Genomic DNA, 23,179 nt, shown 5'->3' with positions numbered 1-23,179 from the left:
CTCAATTATATTTTAGGACCCTCCCCTCGAGACTGTCCTACTTTGGGGTGACCCTCCCTCCCCTGATTCCTTTTACCCACCCCCTCCTATGATGAATGACTGGTCCCTATGATCTGATATGGGGTGGTCGGTAGCCTAGTGGTTAAAACGTTCGCTTGTCACGCAGAAGATCTGGGTTCGATTCCCAACATGGGTACAATGTGTGAAGCCCATTTCTGGTGTCCCCCGCCGTGATATTGCTGGAATATTTCTAAAAGTGGCATAAAACCATACTCACTCACTCACTCACTCCTCTTTATGACCAGGTATTGTGAATGGGTCTCTGATAGTGGGGATCTACTTTGGGAGTTAATCAAGCGGAAGGGAATACCAACACCTGATATGAATAGAATACAGTCTCGTATGACATGCTTGACTATGTGCTATAGATGTTGTTTTGCTGTATAACACAAGGCCTCGGTTAGCCTAGTGGTTAAAGCATTCCCTTGTCACAGTGAAGACCCTGGGTTGATTCCCGACATGGGTACAATGCATGAAGCCCATTTCTGGTGTCCCCCGCCGCGATATTGCTGGAATATTGATGAAAGTGGCGTAAAACCACTCACTCACTCACTCACCCACCCACCCACTCACTCACTCACTCACTCACTCACTCACTCACTCACTCACTCACTCACTCACTCACTCACTAGGGTCTGATTTTAATGAGATTGACGTAACAAGATACTAAAAGAATATTTTTGGAAATCATTACTTTGAAATTACATGTTAAGAAAGACAGGTCAAGTTTTAGAAATAGAGTCAATGGATTCATAATCAACAGATTGATTGGCCTTACTGTTCTGAAATCTGAACGATATACTTCCTTTCTACCAGTTTATTATTCAATGGCTTGCTGCTTGTAGAGTGTATACATGTAACCCAATAAAAAGCTCAGTACTAAAGATCATTTTGTTGTCCAGAATATGTCTATGTTTCCCATAAAATACCTGATTCTACATAAATATTTATTAGAAATCAGTACATTGAAATTGCCTCAAGTTATTTGACCTTTTAGATAAAAGGATATATTGACATATAAATGTACTTAGAAATCTGAAAACTTTTAACACAAAGGTATTGTTGTTTTGTTTACTTTACCTCTTATCATTGATGACTGATGGTTAATACTTAATGAATATTCATAAGGCTGTACGCTGGCATATCAGTTGGAGCACTCTGACAGGTTGGTGGTTCCTAATCTGAAGATTGTGTTCTGCTGTAGTGGACGGAGGTTACAGGGTTGAATTAGTCTGTGGAATGCTGGGTTGTACTACCATTGCTTTGTGGGAATAGGCCTTCGATGAAAAATATCATTTTCTTATGTTATGGAAGATTGTTTTCGAGCAAGTGACACAAAAATATATTTTTGTTTTTTTTCTTTTATAAAGAAAAAAATGTGAGAATCTCATTTCAAGATATCCATTCCGAGATATTTTTTGTAGACATTCAAAGAATTTCTTTTTAATGTAAAAATTATAACTAAATCAAGAAGGAATGTGAAATTCTTGATAGAAGCCATGTAACACTTTGTATCTATTGAAGTAATTTGTCGCTAAGAAAATCAGAGATAAAAGAGAAGAAAATGGATTTCTTTCAATGAAGCCCAATAAGATTTCTTCAAATGATAGAAACATTTTTCTTTTTTCACGGAGTTTTAATTCTTACTTGTTTACATTTATGTTGCATGGTTTAAGGAAAAGTATTTCTAAACAGTTTCTTGTTTCAAGATGTTTTAAGTTAATTCTTTTAAAGGTTTAGAAATTTCTTTGTAGTGATACTAGTATCTGATTCTTTGGTCCCGAGTTGGGGTGTTTTCTTGTGGAATAAGTGTTTACATGGTAAAATTACTGTAATGCTTCCTGATGTTTGTTGAATAGAAATTAAAACAAACTTGCACAAGCATATTTGTAAACAAGTACTCTCATAAGATATTAATTGTCAGGATGTAACAAGGAAATCTACTTGAGATAGATTTTTTTATTACTTAAATTTGTTAACATACTTGATGGGTAGAAGTATTGTATATTTTTATTCAGCAAAATTATGATAAATATATCGAGGGCTCAGTTGTACAAGTCTGTGACTTTGAATGTAAATGTATATGGAAATCATGTTTAGACGAGGCAGTTTGATTGGTTATTCATTTCCTGTTCATGTGTGAGAGAAATTCTGTTCAAAAGTAGTTTTAAGAGACATGGAACTGTTACGACACCTTTGAAACAAAGCTGTGTTGTTGAATTATAATAGTCGAGGGTATTTATCATAAGAGAATGGAGATATTAGTACCCTGGATAAAGGAGGATGGGTAAGTGAGTGGTTGTGTAGATGAGTCTTTGAGTTAGTGAGTGAATGCGTGAGTGAGTGAGAAGTGGTGTGAGTGGTTGAGTGGTTGAAAATATCAGTATCACATGCCAAATATTTGGGCATCAAATACTCAATAACAACGGCAAATCTCAAGACACGTATTCTCCTAAATGTTTCAGATCTCAGCCAGTGAACAAGTCAGCCCCCAGCCTGCTCAAGTTGACATCTAAGTCAGTGTTGGCCAAGCTGCCCCAGGTACACCAGGCAGCAGTGGTGAAGTGGGGCAGCACCAGCAGCATCAGCAACAGCACCGACATGCAGCAACACCCTGCACAGCGCACTGACACACTCCTCAGGTAGGTGGGGTCAGAGGGAGGTATCGACACACTCCTCAGATAGGTGGGCTCAGAGGGAGGTATAGACACACTCCTCAGGTAGGTGGAGTCAGAGGGAGGTATCGACACACTCCTCAGGTAGGTGGGGTCAGAGGGAGGTATGGACACGCTCCTCAGGGAGGTGGGGTCAGAGGGAGGTATCGACACACTCCTCAGGTAGGTGGGGTCAGAGGGAGGTATAGACACACTCCTCAGGGAGGTGGAGTCAGAGGGAGGTATCGACACACTCCTCAGGGAGGTGGGGTCAGAGGGAGGTATCGACACACTCCTCAGGTAGGTGGAGTCAGAGGGAGGTATAGACACACTCCTCAGGTAGGTGGGCTGAGAGGGAGGTATTGACACCCTCCTCAGGTAGGTGGGGTCAGAGGGAGGTATCGACACACTCCTCAGGGAGGTGGGGTCAGAGGGAGGTATAGACACACTCCTCAGGTAGGTGGGCTCAGAGGGAGGTATAGACACACTCCTCAGGTAGGTGGGGTCAGGGGGAGGTATAGACACACTCCTCAGGTAGGTGGGCTGAGAGGGAGGTATCGACACACTCCTCAGGTAGGTGGGGTCAGGGGGAGGTATAGACACACTCCTCAGGTAGGTGGGGTCAGAGGGAGGTATCGACCAACTCCTCAGGTAGGTGGGGTCAGAGGGAGGTATCGACCAACTCCTCAGGTAGGTGGGGTCAGAGGGAGGTATTGACACACTCCTCAGGTAGGTGAGGTCAGAGGGAGGTATCGACCAACTCCTCAGGTAGGTGGGGTCAGAGGGAGGTATCAACACACTCCTCAGGTAGGTGGGGTCAGAGGGAGGTATCGACCAACTCCTCAGGTAGGTGGGGTCAGGGGAGGTATCGACACCCTCCTCAGGTAGGTGGGGTCAGAGGGAGGTATCGACACACTCCTCAGGTAGGTGAGGTCAGAGGGAGGTATCGACACACTCCTCAGGTAGGTGAGGTCAGAGGGAGGTATCGACACACTCCTCAGGTAGGTGGGGTCAGAGGGAGGTATCGACACACTCCTCAGGTAGGTGAGGTCAGAGGGAGGTATCGACACACTCCTCAGGTAGGTGGGGTCAGAGGGAGGTATCGACACGCTCCTCAGGTAGGTGGGGTCAGAGGGAGGTATTGACACACTCCTCAGGTAGGTGGGGTCAGAGGGAGGTATCGACACACTCCTCAGGTAGGTGGAGTCAGAGGGAGGTATAGACACACTCCTCAGGTAGGTGGGGTCAGAGGGAGGTATCGACACACTCCTCAGGTAGGTGGAGTCAGAGGGAGGTATAGACACACTCCTCAGGTAGGTGGGGTCAGGGGAGGTATCGACACACTCCTCAGGCAAGTGGGCTGAGAGGGAGGCATGGATCAGTGACAAGTAGTTCTCTTCATAGCAGCATTAGTCCCAGAATGGTGTTAAACCCACCTCACTCACTCACACTCACCCACTACACACATATCTCAGGGATAAGGTTTGAATAGGTTGACTTTGTCAGTTCACATTCTTCTATTTCTGGACATCCAAGGGTACCAGGGTCTTATCCCAGAAGTGGGTGTGGGTTGAATAGTAGAACTTACATCCTGGGCTCCTGGGCTCCAGGGCTCCTTGGCTCCTGGGCTCCAGGGTTCCACAAAGCAGGCTCAGCGCAAAGTTGATGTAACTCCCATATTTTAACATAGGCTTACGACTGTCATTGTAAGAACGTTTTGTGGAATGGGAGCCTGGGATGGATCGTCTGCAAGCTGATGAATCAGGATTGAAAGTAAAGACTCAATATCTTATGCTACCTGCAACATTGCTTCTGTTCGTTTGAGTTACTACTATTGTTGTGCTGTTTCAGGTTTGTGGAGATGCCAGTGAGGCGGCACATGCAGGACGAGACCTCGCCACGTGTCGGCAACAACGTGAGAGCCTCCCTGACCTCTGACTCCCCCAACCCAGGCAGCTCCACCACCGACTCACAGCTCCTCTCCACTGCAGTAGCAGGACCCAGGAAGAAGAGGAGGGTGAGCTACAGAACTGTAGGGGAAAGGGGGTGGTGGGACGACCAGCTGTCTGGCGAGGCAGCCCAGGATAGCCCATCTTCCAGAGGCAAGGGAGTTAACTACCTATAAAAGTCCAGTTTCCACCCTTGCCGAACTAGCCTGCAATTATGGAGTTATATTTTGGCTGGACTAAGAGTCCAATCAAAATCGTGTGATGAAATCGACATCCGGTTTGTAAACTGCCATGCAGATTTCGGTCAAAGTATGTGTACTTCCAACTCGGCGTAAAGAGATATTTTCCAAATCTTTTCATGTTTTTATTCAAGCAGCTCATGTGATTGGATGCACTTCGCAAAATAAGACCCTTTATATTAATAAAAACAATTTTGATTATCGATCAGATCGTCTTGACTGGGCGCCGCCATTATGGTTGAAACAAATGCAAGTGATATGAGAGGTGGAATCTGATTGGTCAAAACGGAGGGACATAGAAGGGACATAACTCATAATAGCCACTGCTGGCACAAAGATTGATGCCAGAAATTCCATCCTAGTTCGGCATGGTTGGAAACTGGACTTTTACAGTCAGTTAACTCCCTTGCCTTAGGAAGATGAGGATAGCCACACTACAAGTTGAACACAGGTGGCACAGTGGACGAAGCCGTAGCTGCCAGGATCTGCTTGTCATGGGTTGAATCCAAGATTGGCACTTATGATGATCCTTGATTTTTTAGCTGCCAAACTAACTGTCGACAGAATATTACTCAGGGCTTTCCTCCAGCATCAGACCCACCCTTTGTGGTGTAGTAGATAAAGTGTCTGCTCTGTCACTGAAGGTTGGTGGTTCAATCCCTGGCTGCATCATACCAAAACACTTTAAAAGATGGTACTTGTTGTTACCCTGCTGGCGCTCGGCATTAAGGGGATAAATCAATCACTGGTGTCCATGTTAAACTGTGTGATGGTTTCTCAGTAGACTAGCACGATGGACTAGACAGCGTTAGTCCGAACTAGTACAAGCAACCACACACACATGTGTAGGCATGTCGCCAAATAAGTGCAATGATCTTGAACACGAAGTTAAACCCCATTTCATCTCTCCTCACTTTCCCTCGGTATCAAGTTGACCATGTTGACAGGACATGAAATAACTGCATGAAGGATGGTTGGCATAGAATATAGAAGCATTTGATGAGCTTTTGCTTCTTCATAGCTCTAGATCTATTTCACTTTAAGATAAAAGTAAGGTCTTAAATTTCCTATTGAATTTGGTTACAGGGATATTAAGGAACTTATTCTTATACTGAAATCTATGAATATATTTTCTTTTTCTTCAACACTAGTTGAAACTTTCTTTTGCCAAAGACAAATCAAGAACTATTGACCATGAACCTAAGACAGTAAGTATGCATGGATCCTAGGCTTTGTTGGGTGGTGCACTGGAGTGTTGATTGTTGTTATTCAGACCAATTCCTCCCCCACCCCTCTTCCCCACCCACTGCACTTGTAGTACCCTGCATGTCACTTAATGGAGAGGGGGTGAATATTTTAGCCATTTGTCAGATGGCAGTTGGTTGACATATTGCCATATTGCATGTGATGTCAGATGCAGGAATGGCTTGCCATATTGCATGTGATGTCAGATGCAGGAATTGCTTGCCATATTGCATGTGATGTCAGATGCAGGAATTGCTTGCCATATTGCATGTGATGTAAGATGCAGGAATTGCTTGCCATATTGCATGTGATGTCAGATGCAGGAATTGCTTGCCATATTGCATGTGATGTCAGATGCAGGAATTGCTTGCCATATTGCATGTGATGTCAGATGCAGGAATTGCTTGCCATATTGCATGTGATGTCAGATGCAGGAATTGCTTGCCATATTGCATGTGATGTCAGATGCAGGAATTGCTTGCCATATTGCATGTGATGTCAGATGCAGGAATTGCTTGCCATATTGCATGTGATGTCAGATGCAGGAATTGCTTGCCATATTGCATGTGATGTAAGATGCAGGAATTGCTTGCCATATTGCATGTGATGTCAGATGCAGGAATTGCTTGCCATATTGCATGTGATGTCTGACACAGGAATTGCTTGCCATATTGCATGTGATGTCTGACACAGGAATTGGTTGCTATATTCATGTGATGTCTGATGCAGGAATTGATCAGATGAAAGGTTGTTCTGACATGACCTGTAATGGGATGTCCTCGGATCTTGTAAGTGACGCTCTGATTGGTCGGATGAAAGTTTGTTGTGACATGACCTGTGATGGGATGTCCTCAGATCTTATAAGCGACGCTCTGATTGGTTGGATGAAAGTTTGTTGTGACATGACCTGTGATGGGATGTCCTCAGATCTTATAAGCAAGACTGATTGGTCAGATGAAAGTTTGTTGTGACATGACCTGTGATGGGATGTCCTCAGATCTTAAAAGTGACGCTCTGAATGGTCGGATGAAAGTTTGTTGTGACATGACCTGTGATGGGATGTCCCTAGATCTTTGTGTAGCAATAGAGAGCTGTAAGGTCTGATTTTAATGACATTGGTATCTGAGTGACATCACATGCAGTTTCTCCTGTTTCAAACCTGACGTGTATGGTGGTTGTTGCAGAGAGTCCCCCTTCCACCCTGTCCACTGTCTGACGAGGCCCAGGAGTTGATGTACTGGTACACAGATGTCTGGGATAGTGGGTACACTTTTCAATCTTATGCTGTTACCGTATTCAAGGAATAAGTGCCCCACTTTAATTTGCTTATATATTGCCTAGTGAACCATCACAATTAGCGCCTATTCCGATTGATCAATGTACAAAAGACTTATTTATTCATGTATAATATGTACTCGTGTGTTATATGCACCCTTGATTATGGGCAATTAAATTCTGGAAAAATATATCTGTCGTGTATAATACGCACAGACTTTTCTTTTGTATCATTCCAGGCTGTCAGCATAAACCACAAAATTTAGGATCTTTCAACTTTTTTTTCACAAAAATTATATTCTAATAAGAGCCCTCTATTTCTAATTTTGAGAACGCCCTGAGCACCTATTATGTCGAATACGGGAATATATTTTCCGAATTTATTTTGCATGTTCTGACCTTAGAAAAACGGAAAATTGGGGAAAAAAATCTGGAAAGCAAAATTACTTTTATTCAATGACTGTACAAAAGAATTATGATCTGTAAAACTGCTTGAAATTTCTATTTCAGATACTAGGAAAAATGAATTTTTCCACAAAATGCTGTTAAAATTAGACCCGAGACAGCATTACTTTATCTCAAACTTCCTCATTGTAAGTATAGAACATCTACTTGTATTTATCTAGGAAGTCAAGACCCTGCTCATTAAACAAAAATATCCTATATCAACTACTTTTGTAACTTCTGCTTTCATTACCAATGGTGGGAAAGAAAATATACCTTGGATATTGTTTTTCAATATATTTGAGAATATGTTTTGTAATTGCCCTGCTGTGTCCCCACAGATCAAGCAGTACCGGGACTTCCTGGCCCTGCTGCCGGAACACCTGGCCCTGAAGATCCTCAGTTACCTCTCCCCCGTAGAACTCCTGCAGGCATCCAGGGTAAGTGTCTGCAGGATCTCACAAAACCTGCTGCATGTCGGTTATCATTGTGAGTACTGGTACCTCCCAGGGTAAGTGTCTGCAGGATCTCACAAAACCTGCTGCATGTCGGTTATCTTTGTGAGTACTGGTACCTCCCAGGGTAATTGTCTGCAGGATCTCACAAAACCTGCTGCATGTCGGTTATCATTGTGAGTACTGGTACCTCCCAGGGTAAGTGTCTGCAGGATCTCACAAAACCTGCTGCATGTCGGTTATCATTGCGAGTACTGGTACCTCCCAGGGTAAGTGTCTGCAGGATCTCACAAAACCTGCTGCATGTCGGTTATCATTGTGAGTACCGGTACCTCCCAGGGTAAGTGTCTGCAGGATCTCACAAAACATGCTGCATGTCGGTTATCATTGTGAGTACCGGTACCTCCCAGGGTAAGTGTCTGCAGGATCTCACAAAACCTGCTGCATGTCGGTTATCATTGTGAGTACCGGTACCTCCCAGGGTAAGTGTCTGCAGGATCTCACAAAACCTGCTGCATGTCGGTTATCATTGTGAGTACCGGTACCTCCCAGGGTAAGTGTCTGCAGGATCTCACAAAACCTGCTGCATGTCGGTTATCATTGTGAGTACCGGTACCTCCCAGGGTAAGTGTCTGCAGGATCTCACAAAACCTGCTGCATGTCGGTTATCTTTGTGAGTACCGGTACCTCCCAGGGTAAGTGTCTGCAGGATCTCACAAAACCTGCTGCATGTCGGTTATCTTTGTGAGTACCGGTACCTCCCAGGGTAAGTGTCTGCAGGATCTCACAAAACCTGCTGCATGTCGGTTATCATTGTGAGTACCGGTACCTCCCAGGGTAAGTGTCTGCAGGATCTCACAAAACCTGCTGCATGTCGGTTATCATTGTGAGTACCGGTACCTCCCAGGGTAAGTGTCTGCAGGATCTCACAAAACCTGCTGCATGTCGGTTATCTTTGTGAGTACCGGTACCTCCCAGGGTAAGTGTCTGCAGGATCTCACAAAACCTGCTGCATGTCGGTTATCTTTGTGAGTACCGGTACCTCCCAGGGTAAGTGTCTGCAGGATCTCACAAAACCTGCTGCATGTCGGTTATCATTGTGAGTACCAGTACCTCCCAGGGTAAGTGTCTGCAGGATCTCACAAAACCTGCTGCATGTCGGTTATCATTGTGAGTACCAGTACCTCCCAGGGTAAGTGTCTGCAGGATCTCACAAAACCTGCTGCATGTCGGTTATCATTGTGAGTATCGGTACCTCCCAGGGTAAGTGTCTGCAGGATCTCACAAAACCTGCTGCATATCGGTTATCATTGTGAGTACCGGTACCTCCCAGGGTAAGTGTCTGCAGGATCTCACAAAACCTGCTGCATGTCGGTTATCATTGTGAGTACTGGTACCTCCCAGGGTAAGTGTCTGCAGGATCTCACAAAACCTGCTGCATGTCAGTTATCATTGTGAGTATCGGTACCTCCCAGGGTAAGTGTCTGCAGGATCTCACAAAACCTGCTGCATGTCGGTTATCATTGTGAGTACCAGTACCTCCCAGGGTAAGTGTCTGCAGGATCTCACAAAACCTGCTGCATGTCGGTTATCATTGTGAGTACCAGTACCTCCCAGGGTAAGTGTCTGCAGGATCTCACAAAACCTGCTGCATGTTGGTTATCATTGTGAGTACCAGTACCTCCCAGGGTAAGTGTCTGCAGGATCTCACAAAACCTGCTGCATGTTGGTTATCATTGTGAGTACCGGTACCTCCCAGGTTTCTATATACTACCGTCCTCCATCACACGAAGACTTATAAACCTTCAGTGACTTTAACAGGGATGTTATTACATCCCCGGGCATTTTACATAATAACCCAGGCATTTTATTAATACAACTTCCGTTTAGATGTTGACAGTCTCGCTAGAAATATATTTGAATATATTATAATGAATATGCCTAGTATGGCAAGGGTGGAAACTGGACTATAGAAGTCCTTGCCCTTGCCTCAGGAAGATGCATAACATTGCACTAACAGCAATATTCCTCATGTAAAATGTGCCAACCTTGTGAGCATGTACACTACACCATGCTTCAATATCAGACAATTTTGAACTTTATTTGCAGAAATGATTAAACTTTATTCAAAGAAAACAGATACAAATCATGTTTATGTATGGAAATAGTTATTGGAACAGTTATTTAGGATGAAATGCGAAGTTTTATTGTCAAATGCTGGGCTGGCTATCGGACGCCGGTTGACATCGCCAGTTAAAACTGAAAGTGAAACAACTGGAAAAAAATGTGAGATCTTCGACTCCGTGTATAAGACGGCCCCCCCTTCTTAACCCCCTCATTTTAGGTCTGAAAAACTCGCCTTATACACAGCGATATACGGTAGTTTTGTCACAAAGAGTTGCCAATATGTTCAACAGGTTACTCTTATTTTCCTGCTGTTTTCTTGGGGAAGTATTTGCAGAGGCTTTAATTTTTTGGCCTATTAGCTCGCTATGCTTGAGACAAATGTGGAGGAGACTTTAGAAACTGCTAGACTGACAAGATTGGATATGGTGCTAGTATACTAAGGAAAATTATTGAGGGGAGTATGGACTTTGAACCCGTGATCAGCAGACGGACCTTCAACCTCTTGGTCAACCTTGCAATAATCTTTTTCAAGGAAAATGTGTGAGCTTCTGCATAGATTCAACCCAGTTCACACAGTGATTTGCAGAAGATTCATCTAAATATGTTTATGTTAGGTGAACAAGACCTGGCAGAGCCTCACCAACAATAATGAGCTGTGGAGGTCAAAGTGCAGCGAGGTCAAGCTGGAGGTCAGGGTCAACAGTGCGCCAATCTGGAAGAAACTGTTTCGGGACAACATGTACCTTCGCCTGAACTGGAACAATGGCGTCTGCCGAAAAATAGATCTCCAAGGACACACACAGAGGTAAGAACTGCCCATGAGTTGGTAGTGTACTCCACGGGGTGCTGACAATGACATTGGAGTGCACACTGATCCAAAAAAGTAAAGATATCCTTTCCATAATCATAAGAGTCCATTGTACTACTCTGACTATATAACTTCATAACGTGTTCAAATCAGCGTGGGGCGGTTGGGTAGCCTAGTGGTTAAAGCGTTCGCTCGTCACGCCAAAGACCCGGGTTCGATTCCCGACATGGGTACAATGTGTGAAGCCCATTTCTGGTGTACCCCGCTGTGATATTGCTGGAATATTGCTAAAAGCGGCGTAAAACCATACTCACTCACTCACTCAAATCAGCGTTGAACCAAACTCACTAACTCACTCACTCTATTTAATGGATGACTGCTCACACAATCAACCAGTGGTCTAATCTTGTCCAATCTCATTTAAATCAGATCTTTGTTCTCGCTTCTGCTAAACAAAGATCTGAGGACATCCCATTACAGCTCATGTCAGAGCAACTTTCATCCGACCAATCAGAGCGTTGCTTTCTAGATCATGAAAGTGACAGTCGGAATGTGTTTCCTAATCATGCAACCTTGACAAGGTTAACATGAGGCATTCTGAACGTCACAGTTACTGGTTGCACAACTGATTCCATCAAAATCATCGTATATCTCTCGCTTCAATCGGAGAACCATTTGATCGGAAGAGATTTTGTATAGCAATCTCTGCCATCTATTAGACATATTCCAGAATTTTCTGTTTGTTAGTTTGAGAGATGTTCCTCGGAGAACTTTGACAAAATATTTTTCTATAGTCTGGAATGAAAGTCACCAGTTTGAAACTAATACTGTATTGCTCGAAGAAGCTGCTTTCTGATTGGATATTGTCAACTTCTTTTTAGTCATTTCATTGGTCGGTCAAAGTTTGCGAAAGGTCGTTCCAGTAATGGGATGTCCTCAGATCTTTGTTAAGTGGTAGCGAGAACTAAGATAAGATTTTAATAAGATTGAATCAGGTCCACAAATTACCAATAGGCTGCTATGGGCGGCCATTCGGTATAAAAAACAAAGTTGAAAAAAGGACAAAAGTACGCAATTAAGGTCAAATATTATGAATAAAGAACTAAATGTTACTACTTAAGGTCAAAATACAAAACAAACAGACGAGGGTTAAACATACAAAGTTGAAATAAATGTCAAAAGTATGCAATATTAATAGTCAAATGTTACGAAAAGACGTCATAAGAAAAGAAAGAACAATGTGTACGAAAGAACGTCAGTGAGCACAAAAGGACTGCCCATAGGCTGCGGTGATATAGTTGCTGACTGGTGTAAAACCGTATTTGCTCACTTTCTTACTTTCAGTGTATTATCGGTGACATTTGACGAGTCCCGTCTGGCCAGCGGGAGCCTGGACCAGACGATCAAATTGTGGGACATCAAGTCCGGGGAGTTGTTACAGACGCTGAAGGGACACACCCGCGGAGTCTGGTGCCTCAACTTCTACACCAAGCATCTCCTCATCAGCGGCTCGTACGACTCAACAATACGGGTGTGTTTATGTCAAGGGGCCAGTAATTATCCTTAGCTCACCTGGCCATGAGCATCAATAAGTCCGATAAGTTCCATAAGTTTATTTGTTGTTTAACGTCGCACTCAGCAATATTCCAGCTATATGACGTTGGTCTGTATATAATCAAGTCTGGACCTGACAATCCAGTGATTGACATCATGAGCATTGATCCACGCAATTGGGATACGATGACATGCATCAACCAAGTCAGCGAGTCTGACCACCAGTTTCTGTTAGTCACCTCTTACGACAAGCATAGTCACCTTTGCAAGTATGGGTTGCTGAAGATCTATTCTACCCCGGATCTTCACAGGTCAGTTCCATGAGTGAACTTATTAAGAGTCTGGTGTCCATCCAACCGTGCATTGTAATCTTTAGCCTTTCAATCATATGACCAATATGATGTTTTTGGATAGATTTCAACAAAAATGTCCATAAACAATGCTTGCAGAGTTCTGATCCAATCTTTAACATGGCAGTCACATCAGTACTATTGAAAAAGTCATTTTAGAACCATAATTTAGTTAATGCTTCTTGTATGATCATGAAAGTTTGTTTAAAGCATTTTATTGAGGATCTGTGTTTTCTGGTCTTTCTTTCAAATAATTACAGATCATTTTAAATAGGTGAGCTACAGTGTGCCTAGTCCTAGAAATGTGAACCCATTCTGTATGAAACAATATAGCACATCAAGGTAGTCCAGTACAGTATAATTTCAAAAGTCTTTGTTTTGTTTCTTAATCACCGGAGGTTTGCTGTCAATACAATGTTGAGAAATAGTATTCACGAAGATAGAAGAACACAGTCATCCCTGGTTGTTCCGCCCCTGGTTATAATGTATATCTATTCCTATCTCCAGGGGGGGCAGGGGTGGCCCAGTTGTCTAAGGCGCCTCGCTGTGCACAGTTGTGTCCCCCTTGGGCAGCCAGAAACCTATGATTGTGGGTTCTAATCCCAGTTCACCCCGATTATGTTTCTAGGTTTGTCAGCACCATACCCATGCTCGTGGGTTTCATCGAAGTGGTAAACGTCTAAGACCTGCATCACTTCGGGCTTTCCTCCCACATTAAGCTGACATGCAGTGATATAACTGGAATACTGTTAAAAGTGGCGTTAAAAACAACTCACTCACTCACTCACTCACTCCTATCTCCAGAGATAAGTTGTTTCCGATGCTCGTGTTCAGGACCATATATGTTCTTGTTAGTGGATGACAGGTTATCAAGTTTGTTAATGTCTATATATCTAGAGCTTCATAAAACACTCTTTTTAGTGTTTATGTATTTTGACTACATTGTATTCTTTGGCTAAATATTCAAGTGTATCTCAAATATAGAGCTGGCAAAAAATGCATCAAGGTTCGAATCCTGGTTCACCCCGATTATGTTTCTACGTTTGTCAGCACCATACCCGAGCTTGTGGGTTTCACTGAAGTGGTAAACGCCTAAGACCTGCATCACTTAGGGCTTTCCTCCCACATTAAGCTGACATGCCGTGATATAACTGGAATACTGTTAAAAGTGGCGTTTAACACAACTCACTCACTCACTCCTAACTCCAGAGATGAGTTGTTTCGTTGCTCGTGCTCAGGACCATATATGTTCTAGTTAGTGGATGACAGGTTATCAAGTTTGTTAATGTCTATATATCTAGAGCTTCATAAAACACTCTTTTTAGTGTTTATGTATTTTGACTACATTGTATTCTTTGGCTAAATATTCAAGTGTATCTCAAATATAGAGCTGGCAAAAAATGCATCAAGGGAGATAACTCTTTACTAAGTAAATTTGAACTTCAAGATTTGCGGTTGTGTTTTTGTTCTAAGTGACTGAATAACTGAAAATATTGATTTTTCGACTGAAATGTGAATTATTATCCCCCGCTGCAAAGTGGAAAGGGGATATAGGAATGGATGCTGTCCATCCGTCCATCACAATGCATTTCTGGAGCAGAACTCAAAAACCATGAGAGATATCTTAACAAAACTTGGCATATAGATAGGTCTAGTGATGAACTGGTGTCTTTTGATAGTTTGGGATTTTTTTAAAAACTTATATTTCAAGTTTCCATTGCAACGACTTTGACTTTGACTGAAAATGGCTTTAGTGCTTGTTTCCGGAGCAGAACTTGAAAAGCGTACAATTTTTCTTGCCTTGCACACAACCGTACATGTCATATTGGTGGGGGATATGAGTAGTTCATGCTTGTTGTCATTTTATTTCCAGATCTGGAACTTGAGAAGTGGTGGTACCACTCGGACGCTACTGGGTCATGAGGGGCCAGTGTGGGCGATGGTCAGGAGGGGCAGCACGCTGGTGTCAGCATCACAGGACAAGACGGTGAGACTGACCACACAGATCTAACTCTTGGCCGATTTCAGGATTTCACTGCTCAAAAATAAATGAAGAAATGTTATAAATGGAAACCTGTACATATATAAATTATCCCATGGGCAAATGTTTGGATGAAATGGCTATTGGAATGTAAACCATAGGTATATTACGGTGCTAGATTAAGTGTTGTTTGCAGTGAGTATATATTGAACAGTTTGAGGGAAAAGCCGGTATTTATCTTGGATTTCAAACTAAGTACCTTATGTAAGTAAGGCTTATGTTTGCTTCACATTCAGCGTGTTTATTCCACAATCACTTATTCACACTGTCTCCAACAGTTGTTAATACAACTGTGAAAACAGCGGGAATTGATTTCAGCTTCACCGGTTATCACATGTTAGGTCACATGTGCAATATGCAAATGCTTACCAGTACTTCCGGCTCTCGAATTACGGATGTTGATTGTTTTACAGTGTCTGCTGGTTTGACAATCTGCATCGAGGCGAGGGTCATTTTCAACTATATTTGCAGAAATGATTAAACTTCATTCAAGGAAAAGAATTACAAATCATGTTTATGTATGAAAATAGTTATTGGAACAGTTATTTAGGACGAAATGCGAAGTTTTATTGTCAAATGCTGGGCTGGCTATCGGACGCCGGTTGACATCGCCAGTTGAAAAAAATGTGAGATCTTTGACTCCGTGTAAAAGACGACCCCCCTTCTTAACCCCCTCATTTTAGGTACGAAAAACTCGCCTTATACACAGCGATATCCGGTACCCTTGGCAATCAAATTTGAAAAAAAATGTTATTTTGTTTGAAATAAGGAATTTTTAAAGTTTTTAAAATTTCAGAGGTATTTCAAAATTCCACTGTAACATTGCACTTAATACAAGCATGTACAATTAAGCCTCTTCCTCCTGTTCGGCCCTGTTGTCAGTGGAATACAAGTCACCTCTACCAAGTCATCACATTAGTTGTAATTGGGAAGTTTGACTAACATTTGCTGCAGATTTGGTGCGGGACATCAGCTGCAGCAGGTCTGGATAAACCCCCGAAAAGAGGATATCAATTTGTTATCGATATCAGGACAGATTTGAAATTGATATTTCTAATTCCTGTCAAAATGACAATGTTGACTGTGTCAAAGTGTTGCTTGTATCCAGGCGAAGGTGTGGGACATCGGCCGCTGTCGCTTGCTGCACACGCTCAGGGGACATCATGCTGCCGTCTTCGCGGTCGATATGACGGAGGATGGGGCCATCATCGTCACAGGCTCAGCAGACAGAGTAGGCATATTTCACTGAGAAAATAAACTGATAAATTATGTTCAAAGATTATCAAAATCAAAGTTCTTCTGATAAATATTGATCCAAACTGATGTTTCGTTAATGTCGTGTCCATTTCCCCAAGCTGAATGGAACGTTTTTCAAATTTGGGAGTGAGGAAAAAAAGACGCTTATCAAGAAAATATTCGGTGCAGTGACTAGTCCAGGAGATTCCAGGCTTTGAATCCCATGCAATCCTGTTTTTCAACCATTCAGATTGCATCACATTCCCATTCATTTCACAATCTATATTAATTTCCCAGAGCTTAATATTCAGTTGTAAATGTTGGCAAATTACCCATAACTTTCCATCAGTGTAGTGACTTGATAATGATGCTTCATATTACAAAAGTCAGTTCAAGATTGAATGTCTTCAGTTCAGTAAATAAATACATTTTCTTTAGTTCAGTAAATAATGCATCATCTTCAGTTCAGTAAATAATACGTCTTCTTTAGTTCAGTAAATAATACATCTTTATTGTTTCCATCAAATACCCTGGAGACAATCGCCTTGCTACATTTGGGTTGAGGTGTCCCCATCTGTCAGTAGCATCACACAGGATTTGTCTTGTACACATGAGTGTGATCTGATTGGCAAACTGGTTTTAATGGTGTGATTCAAATGGATTCATACTAAGCTATGGTAGTGCCCCAGTCAACAGTGTTGATCACAATACAGTGGAGATGTAATGCATATGATATGATATCTATGAGTTTGATATTTACCAGAACAACATTGCTTGATAATTAACTAGAACGTTATTGTGTGACCAAGTTGTCTGAGGTGCTGCAATTTGCTGTACAGAGTTATGCCCCTTAGGTGTGTGAGAATCCTATGTTCATGATCCAAATTAATCTCAACTTTATGACATGCTGAATCTAGCTTTTAACACTTTCTTGATGAAGGCACTAGCATCTGTACTGCAATGATGCATTTGACCACTTTCTAAATGGCATTGTGTGTTCATAAAAGAATACAGAAGTGGAGCTCCATAATCCAGACTGATGCACAAGTTCTACATATTTTCCAATATAGCAATAGTGTTTTTAAGAATCACAATACTATTGCTGTAGAAACATTTCTCTCGATAGTGACCCTATTGATTCATACCCCCCTCCCCCCCATTCGTCACCACCGGCCCCTTTCCGTAACCTGCAAGAAGACTCGTCCCCCTATCGATGACTGTATGTGTGAAAATATGACAAACCAATCAGAATGGGCATATGATTTCAAGTTCTTTGTCAATTAATCCCTCATAAATAATTTTTGATTTTACATATGTCTTGCATCTAAAAATATACCCAAGACACAGTTAAATGTGTTCAATCATACTGTATAATTCCGCACATCCCGATGTGCATTTGAAATATATATAATATATGGGAAAATATATGTGAACCATTACGCAACGAGTTGACAGTTTTAGGTATGCCTGTTTGCGCTAAGACGGAACCCAGTCGCAAAAATGGCCATGAGTGGGGCACGAGTCGCTATTTGGCTTGTCCCGGAATAACACGAGTTGGTCACGAATGACACTCCCCCCCCTATTGAATACTCAATCATAACATCCAAATGTCTGATTATCTTCCTATGCTATCATTGAGAAAGTCTGCCTGTGTTGTGCAGAGTGTCCGACTGTGGGACTGTGAGTCCGGCAAGTGTAAGAAGGTGATATGGGTGAGCCAGACCACCTCCATCATGGCCGTCAGCTTCAGCCACGGCTACCTGGCCTGCTCCTATGGGGAGACAATCTGTCTGTACAGGGTCAAGGACACCAAGCTAATCAGGACCTTCCAGGAACATCGCAAAAGGTCAGATATATACACAATAGGGCTGCGACGGGTAACTCAGGTACCCGGGTCGGGTGGGTACTGAGTAGGACCCGGGTACCCACAGTTCTACCGGGATTCGTAGTTAGTCATGTGATATATTGTTTAATGACAAAAATTATGTAGAACTCTATGGTTACACTGCAAGTCACTAATGTTCGCATTTCTTTTAAGACAATGCACCCATTCCTTCTGACTTTTCATATGGTTGAATAAAGATATAACCATAGGTTGCCTTCAGGGAAGTTACTCTGTAGAGTAGACATATCATACCCTTTTTCCGTCATTTTCTCTCTTAAAATGTCAATGATTAATATATAGAATAACCTTCTCGAAACTTGAAATTACGGATTTTGTCCTTTTTGAATGAATACTGTAAGTCCCTTGCCAAAGGCTCAGGTATACCACCATTTATTCATAAGGGACAGATAACTCCTTGTAGCTCGCTGGTTATTCTCTACTTGTTGGGGTCTCCATGTACAGTTGCCTCGGCTCTGGCAACACTTTAACAAACAAGCTGTCAGGAGGTGGCAATGAGGATTTGAAATATTTTCAGAGTGGAAAGTGTAGAGTTGCGGATAGCTGAGTCCGAGACGTTTGAAGGGATGATTGTCAGCGCTGGTAAAGATGGCCTCCTCAAGTACTGGGATGTTAACAAGTACGTACAGACATGTTCCTGAGAAAGAAAAACCATTTGTTCTGCACACAAAAACATAATATCAGTTCTAAATCCAAATCTAACACCACACCGAAACCTTTGCTTCAAGACCTATATAGTGTCTCAGACTCTTCAAGTTAACTTATGTTCAGGAATGTTTCAATATTTTCTCCCATGATAAGTACTGTAGATTCCAGTGGTACCATGGGTATGAAAGTGTCAGTGGCGTAGTCCTCTAAGGGATCAGTTGCATCCCTTAGCCTGCAAGAGTCTGAAGGTTGTGGGTTTGTCAGCACCATACCCGTGCTCGTGGGTTTCACCAAAGTGGTAAACGTCTGGGACCTGCATCACTTTGGGCTTTCCTCCCACATTAAGCTGACAAGCTGGCATAAATCTCACTTATCATAAAAAACATGATACAGAGTTTGATGATTTCTAAATTATATTTGTTGTTGTCTATTGTCATATGAAAATATTGGGTGTACTTGAACTTCTTTTAAGCAGTATATTTATCACCAATATTTAATTTGAATGATTTGTGTTTTCCAGGGATGAGAGTATTCAGACCTTTGTTGGCCACTCAGAGCAGGTGAACTGTATACGCTTTGATGAACTGAGAATTGCGAGTGCTTCCTACGACCACAAGATCCGAATCTGGGACTTCAATGTATGAAACTTGAGACTTCAGTGTATGAAACTGAGACTTCAATGTATGAAACTGAGACTTCAATGTATGAAACTTGAAACTTCAATGTATGAAACTTGAGACTTCAGTGCATGAAACTGAGACTTCAATGCATGAAACTTGAAACTTCAATGCATGAAACTTGAAACTTCAATGTATGAAACTTGAAACTTCAATGTTTGAAACTTGAAACTTCAATGTATGAGACATTTTTTTGACAAGTATTTCCAGTTAGGACCTGTTTACAGAGTGGCTTGTACCTGTCAGTTTGTTTGTCTGTGTTATCCGTCTGACATGGAAGGAAGGATATGTGCTGTTCACGCATCAACAGTTCTGCACAAGCAGCGGATGAATGCTACACAATGTTTATGTCAGAGTTATTCCCATCAGCCATTAGCCATTGAATCTACACTTACTTCATTGAACGCTTGTAAGCCAAGGAAGTTCCATATTCTGTTGGTGTATTTGTCCACACTCAGAGGTAAATATGGGATAACTAACTTATACCCTACTCAGGGCCAGTAGACACAATTCTTCCTTACCTTGCAAACTTTTCACAGTTTCACGTATCACAGCTGACAAGTTTAACTGAATCAGTCCTAAAATAGTCATTCCAAAAATCCTTAAAATAGTTTCTAATGCTTCTGCCATCATTGTGGCTTGACAATCAGAAGATTTCGGGTTTGTATGCCAGACAGGGACGTTTTCATTAGTGCAGTAATTACAGAGACCAGACCTAGATTAGAAATTATATTATATTGAGGAGCATGGTCTCTCTCAGAGGAATATTAAACAAATTATTGATACTGTCATTTTGAATTGATTCCAATGTTAGTCATCCAGTAAGTTGACATTACCTCAAGCAAGTACAAGACACATCACATGTTTTGTCTTATCCCGGTGTTGAGCATGTACAGTAAACTACAGTTACAATGAACTCAAAGGGACCACTAAGTTTAGTTTGTTAGAAGAGTAGTTTGAGTGAGTATGGTTTTTATGCTACTTTTAGCAATATTCCAGCAATATCACAGCGGGGGACACCAGAAATGGACTTCACACATTGTACCCATGTCGGGAATTGAACCTGTGTCTTCGGCATGATGTGCGAACGCTTTAACCACAAGGCTACCCGACCGCCCCTAACCGTAGTTTGTTATAAACATATATACAGCATATATAAGAAAAATGGCCAGGAGAAAAAACCCATTTGTTATATCGATCAGTTTGTTATAAGCATGTTTGTTATGATTTACTGTAGTAGGTTTTGGTCAATACCAAACAAGGATTTTGTAGTCACAGTCAACTCCAGATACAGCCAAAACTTGCAGAGGGCTCAGTGACATGTGTGTCTTAATCTGTGTATTTGCATGAGACATCACAGTTCTTAACATTTCTTGGGGATGGATTGGGATTCTTCAATAAGACTGTGAAGGAAATGTGAGTGTGTCAGCAAATCTGATGGTTTGTTGGTCAAAATCAATGAAAATCATACAACAGAATATGTTTGGGATGGAATCAAAGTCTCAAGATCGGATCGACTAAGGCAGCGACCATTTGATATTCTTGGAGGGGGCTAGAATTTTGTATTAAGACCAGATATTTTTTCAGCTACAATTGCAAAACCAAATATTTTCTTAATAAAAACTCTGAGTCAAAATATTCTTTTCTAAAAAACAAATTCCAACAATGTAATTTTTGTGGTGGACAATTTCTTTTTGTCCCAACAATTTGAAGCATAAATATGTTTTTCATTAAAATCCCAGACCCGACCCCAATATCAAATGGTCAACCCCTAACCCTCCATAGGAGACTTAGTCAGGTGAGCATTCGAATCAGCCAAAGAATTAAGTCAGGAGAACATTCTAATCAGCCAATGAAATTAAGTTGGTTGAACTTTTTAATCAGTCAATCAGGCTTCTAAATTCTTGGTTTGAGTGATTGAGAAAAGCATTTGGAGCAGCATATCTGATTTCTGTGTCTCAACATAATTTTATGTAAATGGGCAGTTCTAAATGGAGATAATAATGGCTGGATTATGCTGGGATATTGTACCGAGAATCTGATAAATATTAGGCATTCAGCTGTTTATTTGGCAGACATTTTGTTGTACTTTGTTGTATTTTTACTGCATTGTGCTGACAAGCAAGCTTAGTTGCCATGCACTATTGTTTGGCTATCATAGCATGGCGGAGTATTATCATTACTGTCCCATGTGACTGAGTGCACGTTACTGTTATCCCATGTGTTTGCTGTGTTTTTCAGTTATATCTGGTGTTGACAGTTATCAGGTATAGCATGATGATTTGACAGAAATATCTCAGGTATCCTTACTGTTGTAAGCATCAAGTACTTTTATGGAATTTATTTTATAAGTATATCAAGTGTGTGTGTGTGGTGTCTGCGTGTGTGTGTATGGTGTCTGCCTGCGTGTGTGTGGTGTCTGCGTGTGTGTGTGTAGTGTCTGCGTGTGTGTGTGTGGTGTCTGCATGTGTGTGTGTGGTGTCTGCGTGTGTGTGTATGGTGTCTGCATGTGTGTGTGTGGTGTCTGTGTGTATGTGTATGGTGTCTGTGTGTGTGAGGGTGTGTGTGTGTATGGTGTATGGTGTCTGCGTGTGTGAGGGTGTGAGCAAGGGGTATAGACACACACATTTTACATGTCAACCAGTGTCAGTCCCTCTCTCAGGTGTTCTCTTCCCTTTAACATGTTTAATAGTGACTTAAGCTATGTGCACCTCCTTTTTCCAAGTCGTTCGTCCATCTCTTTTAATGCTGTTGACTCGTAACGTGGATTACAGATTAGTTCTTCCAAAACATCGGGTTTGTGGATAAAACGGAAATAAATATGATGTCATGGAATAATTTTGGGCAGTGAAATAGAACAAAGCCTTAGAGTGAGTGAGTGAGTTTGATTTTACGCCGCTTTTAGCAATATTCCAGCAATATCACGGCAGAGACCATATACCGATATCGGTATATCGTCACTGATCATGACGGGGGACACAGGAAATGGGCTTCACACATTGTACCCATGTCCGGAATAAAACCCGGGTCTTTGGCATGACGAGCGAACCCTTTAACCACTAGGTTACCCGACTGCCCCCCAAAGCCAGTGTTAGTGTTTATCACTACAGTTTTGCTTTATTGACGAGACTAGATTCTCAAAATTACATTTTTGTATTCCACATTTGTTAGATTTAGGGAGAGTGGTTCCTTAGATTTTTTAGCTGGAATATTGCTGAATGTGACATTGAACAACCAGCAAACATAAAACTCAATACTGGAAAGTTTTGTGTTGAAACAAACGCACTGTATTCTTTTGTGGTATTTATTTTACACATTATTCATATTTTGTTTTCACAGGGGGTAAAGCGGTTATCTCCTGCTCTATACACCCAATATTCGCTTCGTTGTGAATTCAGTGTTTTTCCATTGTGCCAAATATTATTATTTTGGCAAATAAGCTTTTGTTTCAGATCAGTATTAGATATATTTATGTACATATTATTGTTGCTAGGTCAACTTTTGTTTGATTTTT

At 41.8% G+C, this 23,179-nt stretch overlaps 1 protein-coding gene across 1 annotated transcript in view; it reads left to right on the top strand.

The window, feature by feature from the left end:
• Positions 1 to 19,648, top strand: part of LOC139475541 (F-box and WD repeat domain-containing 11-A-like) — a 38,542-nt gene extending 18,894 nt beyond the window's left edge. Inside the window, exons 4-16 of the mRNA XM_071258731.1 lie at positions 2,526 to 2,702; positions 2,937 to 3,014; positions 4,566 to 4,731; positions 7,332 to 7,407; positions 7,933 to 8,015; positions 8,208 to 8,306; positions 11,063 to 11,253; positions 12,601 to 12,787; positions 15,034 to 15,147; positions 16,310 to 16,432; positions 18,099 to 18,283; positions 18,858 to 18,959; positions 19,509 to 19,648. Of these exons, the coding sequence (XP_071114832.1) occupies positions 2,526 to 2,702; positions 2,937 to 3,014; positions 4,566 to 4,731; positions 7,332 to 7,407; positions 7,933 to 8,015; positions 8,208 to 8,306; positions 11,063 to 11,253; positions 12,601 to 12,787; positions 15,034 to 15,147; positions 16,310 to 16,432; positions 18,099 to 18,283; positions 18,858 to 18,959; positions 19,509 to 19,632 (1,705 nt within the window). The 3' untranslated portion in view covers positions 19,633 to 19,648. The remainder of the gene's footprint in view (positions 1 to 2,525; positions 2,703 to 2,936; positions 3,015 to 4,565; positions 4,732 to 7,331; positions 7,408 to 7,932; positions 8,016 to 8,207; positions 8,307 to 11,062; positions 11,254 to 12,600; positions 12,788 to 15,033; positions 15,148 to 16,309; positions 16,433 to 18,098; positions 18,284 to 18,857; positions 18,960 to 19,508) is intronic.
• The last annotated feature ends 3,531 nt before the right edge of the window (positions 19,649 to 23,179 follow it).

Source organism: Haliotis cracherodii, unplaced genomic scaffold, assembly GCF_022045235.1.
Source record: "Haliotis cracherodii isolate W230 unplaced genomic scaffold, xgHalCrac1.p SCAF_3, whole genome shotgun sequence".
NCBI lineage: Eukaryota > Metazoa > Mollusca > Gastropoda > Lepetellida > Haliotidae > Haliotis > Haliotis cracherodii.
Note: the sequence above shows the minus strand (reverse complement) of the source record. Positions and strands in the feature narration are given on the sequence as shown.